This window comes from Zootoca vivipara, chromosome 12 (genome assembly GCF_965207765.1).
Source record: "Zootoca vivipara chromosome 12, rZooViv2.hap1.1, whole genome shotgun sequence".
NCBI classification, from domain to species: Eukaryota; Metazoa; Chordata; class Lepidosauria; order Squamata; family Lacertidae; genus Zootoca; species Zootoca vivipara.
The window spans coordinates 28420282-28427127 of NC_142595.1; the positions used below are offsets into that span (position 1 = coordinate 28420282).

General features: G+C 42.1%; 1 protein-coding gene across 1 annotated transcript; it reads left to right on the top strand.

The window, feature by feature from the left end:
* The first annotated feature begins 1179 nt into the window (after positions 1-1179).
* Positions 1180-2121, top strand: LOC118077898 (olfactory receptor 6B1-like). Its single transcript, XM_035101622.2, has one exon. The coding sequence runs from the start codon at positions 1183-1185 to the stop codon at positions 2119-2121; it is 939 nt and encodes a 312-aa protein (XP_034957513.1). The 5' UTR covers positions 1180-1182.
* The last annotated feature ends 4725 nt before the right edge of the window (positions 2122-6846 follow it).

Sequence of the window (6846 nt, forward strand, 5' to 3'; positions counted from 1 at the left end):
AGAGAGGGTATTGCCATCTGCAGAGCCCAGGACCTCCAGACACACTGCCTAGGCTTGCTCTCTGTTGGGATTAGGGATCCTACCTTCGCTTGGTCAGGCCACTCCATATAGACATCATCTATATGACCCCCCACCAACATAGAGCTTTCCCCCTTGCAATATTTCACATCATGCCACCCACGATTCTGCACGGAGGATTCTCAAAAATTCCATATTAAGAAAGGCATTATCCTTGCAATACAAAACAGGTCGAAACCATTGCACATGTTTTATTTTACTGCCCATTTTACACATTTTTTAAAATCTTGATAAATATTTAAACTCCATGCTGAAATAAAGGTTATATTGCCGTAACCTTTCCAAGACCTTTTCTGAGAGATGTCACGAAACTATAAGACTCGAGAGGCGCTTTTTAACCTTCTTATTAGTTTTATCTTAAAGTGTCCCCTTTTCTGAACAGATGCCAATTTTATGCTTTGGCTTATATACTTTTGTATCCTCTGTATATTAATAAATGCATGCTGGTATTTCACTGCTGAAGTTTAGGTATTAATTTATTACGGAAATGTTTGTGCTTAAATCTTTCTTTGAGAGCAATCCTACAGCTCCTCGGCCCACAATGTTGATAGCTGAAGGGGGACTTTGGTGGTGCAGAGGGGCCTCTCCTCTAGTAGAGCAGAAAACTGCTGGTGGAGAACTCGATCATGGTAGGGGCCACTGTGATGCCAAAAACTACAGCCTCTGCTGGTCGTAGCAAGTGGAAAATCCTGGTATTGGACATTTCAGACTTGAGTAATTGTGGCATTAGATCTGCTTGATCCAAAGCTTGGTGGTTACCCTAAGGCACCTGGCCCTTGGGCTCCTCAGCTGCATTGATCTGTATCTGGCACAGAGTAATCGAAGAAAGAACTATTCCATCACCTTTAGGTAAGCTGTCAAGGCTTGGGATGCAGTGGTGAATCTGCCATTCCACTCCTCCCTGGTCCCACTTAGGATTGCTCTGTTAGTGAAATCAGTGAGAATACAAAATGCTTAAAGTTGGCTGTAATGTGCCCTATGTGACGACTACTACTACTACTACTACTACTACTACTTACTGTTGTATATTTTACTTTACTAAATATCATGATTTGCCATTTTATTCTTTAGGTTTCGATTGCATTATTACAGATATACTTCGAGATGAAGAACCAAACTATCATCTCTGAATTCATCCTCCTGGGGTTTCCCGCTGGGCTGGAGATCCAGAGTTTTCTTTTTGTGGTCTTCTTCATCACTTATATACTAACAGTCACGGAGAACCTGATTATTATCTCTGTAGTAAAAGGAAACCGGAACCTTCACAAGCCCATGTATTTCTTCCTGGGAAACTTGTCTTTCTTAGAAATTTGGTATATCACTGTCACACTTCCAAAATTGCTGGTAGACTTCTGGTCACAGACCAAAGTAATCTCCTTTGAGAGTTGCATGGCACAACTCTACTTCTTTATCTCCCTTATGTGCACTGAGTGTGTCCTCCTAGCAGTCATGGCATATGATCGCTATGTAGCCATATGCAACCCACTTCGTTATCCGGTTATCATGACCCATAGATTATGCTTCCAGTTAGGTGTGCTCTCCTGGGTGTGTGGTTTTTCCATCTCCTTGGTCAAGGTCACTTTCATCTCTAGACTGAGTTTTTGTGGGCCTGGGGTCATTAATCACTTTTTTTGTGACATCTCCCCTGTTCTCAACCTCTCCTGCACTGACATGTCAGTGGCTGAGTTCGTCGATTTCATTTTAGCATTGGTCATCCTCCTCATCCCATTGTCTGTTACTATTCTGTCCTACCTTTTTATCATCAATTCAATCTTCCGTATCCCCACAACCCAAGGGAAGAAAAAAGCCTTCTCAACTTGTGCTTCACACCTCACAGTGGTCATCATCTTTTTTTCGACAACAGTCTTCATGTACGCTCGACCTAGAAAAATTCATCCCTTTAATCTCAACAAAATAGTGTCCATTTTCTATGCTGTGGTCACGCCAGCTCTCAACCCTCTCATCTATTGTCTGAGAAATAAAGAAGTAAAAGAGACGTTGAAGAAAAATGTGGGCAGAAAATGCTGGCTTGGCTCAAAATAATGCTGCCCTTCCAAATCAAGATAGGTGGGGTTCTCTAAACCAAGAAGAAATAAGTCTTAATAATTCCATTGTCCAAGGTCAGGAATCTCTGCCAGTGGGATGGGAAGTAAGTAAAAAGCAACCCACTCCAATAACCTGGCCACTTCTTTTCTCCTTATTATATGACTACCATTATGGTAAGAAAGATGTTGGAAGGAGCTAGTCTGGAGGGCCAGAAGAAGGCCTCCGGGATATTACATTTATTATCTTGGTGATCCCCATTTCTTGTTGTTCAGATAAAATAAATAGAAAAAATAAACCATGTCTAGTTGTTTTATAAATTTTATAGAGATCTCCAGAAAGAATTGATTCAGTAACTCTCTTGCATAACCCCACACTACAGATAAAAGGCAATTTGCAAAAATATTGGCTTGTCTAAAGTCATCTATTAGGGTTGCCATATTTTGAAGAGAAAAAAGAGGGCACATTTGTCAACTTCTACTTTTAACTATGAATTGCTATGACAACTCTCATTTTACATACGCATGAAAAAGGAGATGTGTTCTGGAAAAAGAAAATGTATGGCAACCTTGAGTCCTGAGCCATAGCTGAGCCCTGAGCCAAATTGGGCATATTCAGATGGACTATGGCATTGGACCAATCAGGTACAGACAACCATGGTTGAGTTGGATGACCCAGAGCCATCCTTACAAGGGGTGGGGTCTTGTCATGGTGTAAGGCATCAGGCAGGAAAGAGAGTAAGGCATCAAGTGGGAAAACCATGACCCATAGCTGCCAAGTTTTCCCTTTTCTCATGAGGAAGCCTATTCAGCATAAGGGAATTTCCCTCAAAAAAAGGGATAACTTGGCAGCTATGCCATGACCTCTGGCTGCATCTTCCAGGGAAAGAAAGAGCTTGCAGTTATAGGTAATGGCAGATCTTAGCCTTTCCATTGAGTTTTCCCATCTGATGCTTGACTCTCCTTCTTGCCTGAGGCCTGTCCCTCAAGGCCTGGTACTCCATGAAACTTCAATACCCCCCTCACAGGAGATATTGATGTTGCATGATTCAGGGTGCTCCTTTGTAAGTGGCATCCCAGGAGAGAGGCTGCTTCAAAGGAGCACTGAATTAACATCTCCCCTGAACAGGGAGGTGCTCATCCTGTATAGTGCAGTGTGACCCTTTGCCAGCTGCTTCCCAGGGGCTGGGAACTGGATCTGGCTGGTGGATCAGATCCTTAACTTTACTGTAGTCTATATGGGTCAGCTTTGAAAGTGGGCACAAGCCTCACTTGAGTGTTTTTGTCCAGCTGGAATGCATCATTGAACTCTCATAAAGCTTCTTGTTGCATGGCTGTACACTGGGAAGAACTAGCTGCAAAAATGGGCAGAGGAATGGCTGTGACTCTTCGTACAGCAGCCTACATTCCAGCCACACAAATGCCAAAGGTTTGCACACGCACAACAAATCTCCTTGCTCCTTCTAGGTGAGCAAGAAGTTATATCACAGTTTAAGAACACATTCCAGTCAGAAAAAGCATGCATGCAAGGGACTTGGGCCTGTGGGAAGTCCAGAGGGTCAAATAGAGAGGCCTAGGGGACTGCATTGGCCCCCAGACCTGATGTTCTCTAGTCCCGAGTAACTGATATGAAACCTGAGATGTCATGGGCCACCAGTTTTTCTATGAACCTACCAATAGGTTTAGGTCAACTATTAAGGCCCTGATCTGTGTGGTTCCCTCATCTCTGAGGTGCAGAGGATGGTGAAACACAAATTTCTCAGTAGCAGGGGTGCCAATTTGACTAAAGTATTGAGGAGGACAGGTAAGCCCTGCCCCACATAATCAATCAAATGACACAGACACACACACACAGACACACACACACAGACACACACTGTACTACTTAAATGGCAAGCTATGAAACATCTTGCTTCTTCTCTATTAGCTTAAGGATCACCTAAATATCATTTTATTTCTGAAGGTGTTTGAGATGTAACAAGATACATTTCTCTCTTAATTGTCCACGATTTGTGTTTTGTGATTGTCACTTTAAAAATACTCTTTGTTTTGCACTGGCATTGTCAATCTTGCTATCTTTTTTCAAGCAGCTTTGACTACCTGTATGGAATGAGGGGGGGGGGGGGAAGAGAAAATAATATAATATAAAATTAATACAGACAAAGCACCTTTTTTTTAAGCAAAAGCAGCTGTAAAGTGTGAGTAGGGTGAGATGTGATTTTTTTTTATTCTGCCTTTTTAAAATTATTCTTACTGTATTGACTTAGGTGACTTTAGGTGACTTGTTCTTCTGAACCATCAAGCCCAAATGGCTAACTTAACCCCCAAAGAATTCTTGGCCCCAGTGATTTTACTTTCAAGTTCAAAGTGAAAGACACTGAAATGACCAAATTGCTCTCTGGTCCCAAGAGTGAAGCTTTAATAGTTTATGAAAAGGACAATGTTGGTTTTCAACATAATTCAATTACAGGCTTTGATTATGTATACAGGACACATATCAAGTTGATGCTTAAGTCTAAAATAGTAACTAGAGGGAGTATCAATTGACAAAGTTAGGAGTAATAATAAATAAAACACAAAGAGTTAACCACAGAATACCCAGGGGTCCAGAGGAGTCGTTAGAATAATAAGGCCTTAGTGTATCCACAGAATTTGCAGAGCTTTCTTTGTTCAACAATTAGAAGCAAGCTGTTAATATATCCCTGTAGGAGACTGAATTTGTAGCATGTTGAGATACAATAAAAGTAAAATACTGCACTGCACACAGAAAGCAAGAAAGTAAGCATTAATGAAACTGCTAAAATATATGGCCCAGCTTAGCCCTTATTATAAATTTGTGACAAAACATCAATGAGAAATACATTAAGGGAGAAAATGTTGGACAGAGAGTGGATATCAAAACTTTTAATTCTTTGTTTGCAAGCAATGTATAGCATTGAACCAAACATGAAAGATAATGAAAAAGATTTAGCACTACTGTTGCGTGGGAATTCTAAAAAACTAAGAAATTCTGAGAGGTATAAATGAATAGTGGTCTCTATAAGAATGCACAGAGGAGGGGAAACAAGCATGATGAAACTGTGCTCTAAATAGAAGATAGCAGATATGACCTAATAGGCATTACTGAAACCTGCTGGTATGAGACTTAAGATCGGAAAATAGAAATTGAGGGGCATAAACTTATTTTTTATTTTTTTAAAGACCAAACAGGAAGGGAGGAGGAGTAACTGGGGCTTATTTTACTCCAACATCTGGGCCTCTGTGTTGCGTGTTTAGACCTTTAAACCTCCCCCTTAAATAAATTCACACAAGACTCAAATTTTTGGTTTGGTTTTTGGCAGAATTTAGGCCACAACTTTATTGATTGCAGTAAGTGAGTGGTTGCATAGACTCTGGTTCAACTACTGGTAGCTCCCTCTACCATTGCAGGTAGTGCTGACCCAGGGCTCTACCATAGGTCAGCCAAGGGTGAACACCTGGAATGGTGGAAAGCTGGGGAAATGCTCTCTCCACCACCCAGATGTCCCCCTGGACTCAGGCACAGGCACAACCCCTCTCAGGGTTGACGAAACCATTGGGTCCCTGGATTCCTTTAATGGAATACCCCTTCACAAAGGGATGGTGAGAGCGTTCCCCCATCCCTATCACCTGAACCAGAGCCTGCAACCTTACAACCTTGTGACAATTTGCTATGCGGCAGGCAAAACCCAAATGGCACCAAGTCTTGGCCATGTGACCCAATGGCACTTGACCCAATCAGCCAAGTGGGGGAAATTCCTGCCATGCCCCTGTCCCAACGACAGACGATGGCATAGCAAGGTCAAGCATGCAAGCCCTAAATATAGGGAGAGGTGGGTGGGTGTTCCAAGAGAGAAAGCTCAGGGTCATGTGCATGGGCATATATAGGTCCCTTGGTCCATTTGGCTAGCCTCCCCATTGGTCAGATTCAACCCGGCATCAAGGGACCTACCAATTGAGTGTTGTGGCTATCCAATCGTACTCACCCACAACACAAGGGTTAGGTTGCCAGGCCTCACTGCAACACGATTTCATTCACAGCTTGTTGAGAGGCAGATTTCAGGGGGTGCAATTGGTTCCACTGCATTGGGCACCAACACTAGAGGGTACTGTTGTTGTTGTTTAGTCGTCTTAGTCGTGTTCGACTCTCCGTGACCCCATAAACCAGGGCATGCCTTGGAAACTCTCACTTCCTTCTCAAAGCTTCTCCTTTTTTATGTCCATGGAGTTTTCATGGCAAAATACTGGAATGGGTTGCCAGTTCCTTCTCCAGGAGAGGGTGCTGTAGGTCTTTGCAATTATTACATCGTGAATTGAGCAGAATGGAAGGCGAAATTTTGGCCTTACACAGAGTGCTGCTGAAAATTTAAAGACCAAAGCCCACCACTGATTTGTTCCTTCTGGTTTTACTATGAATGGGCCTAGGTAGAATGGTCAATATTCTCCTGATGATTCTTTTAAGCTATTAACATGCAGGAAAATACGTAAAAAGGAAAAGAAAAAAGAAAACCTATACCACAGTATTACAGGACAGTAAGTTTTGACATAAAGGAGTGCAGATTTTAGAAACTGGAATTGACAACCTCAGAATTTCAGAAAAACCATTTCCTTTAAATTCCACACGGAAAATCATCAAAATTATCAGTTATATGACATGAAAATACAAATTGCGTGTGGAGGTCCCCAAAACCACCCCTCAAATAACTCA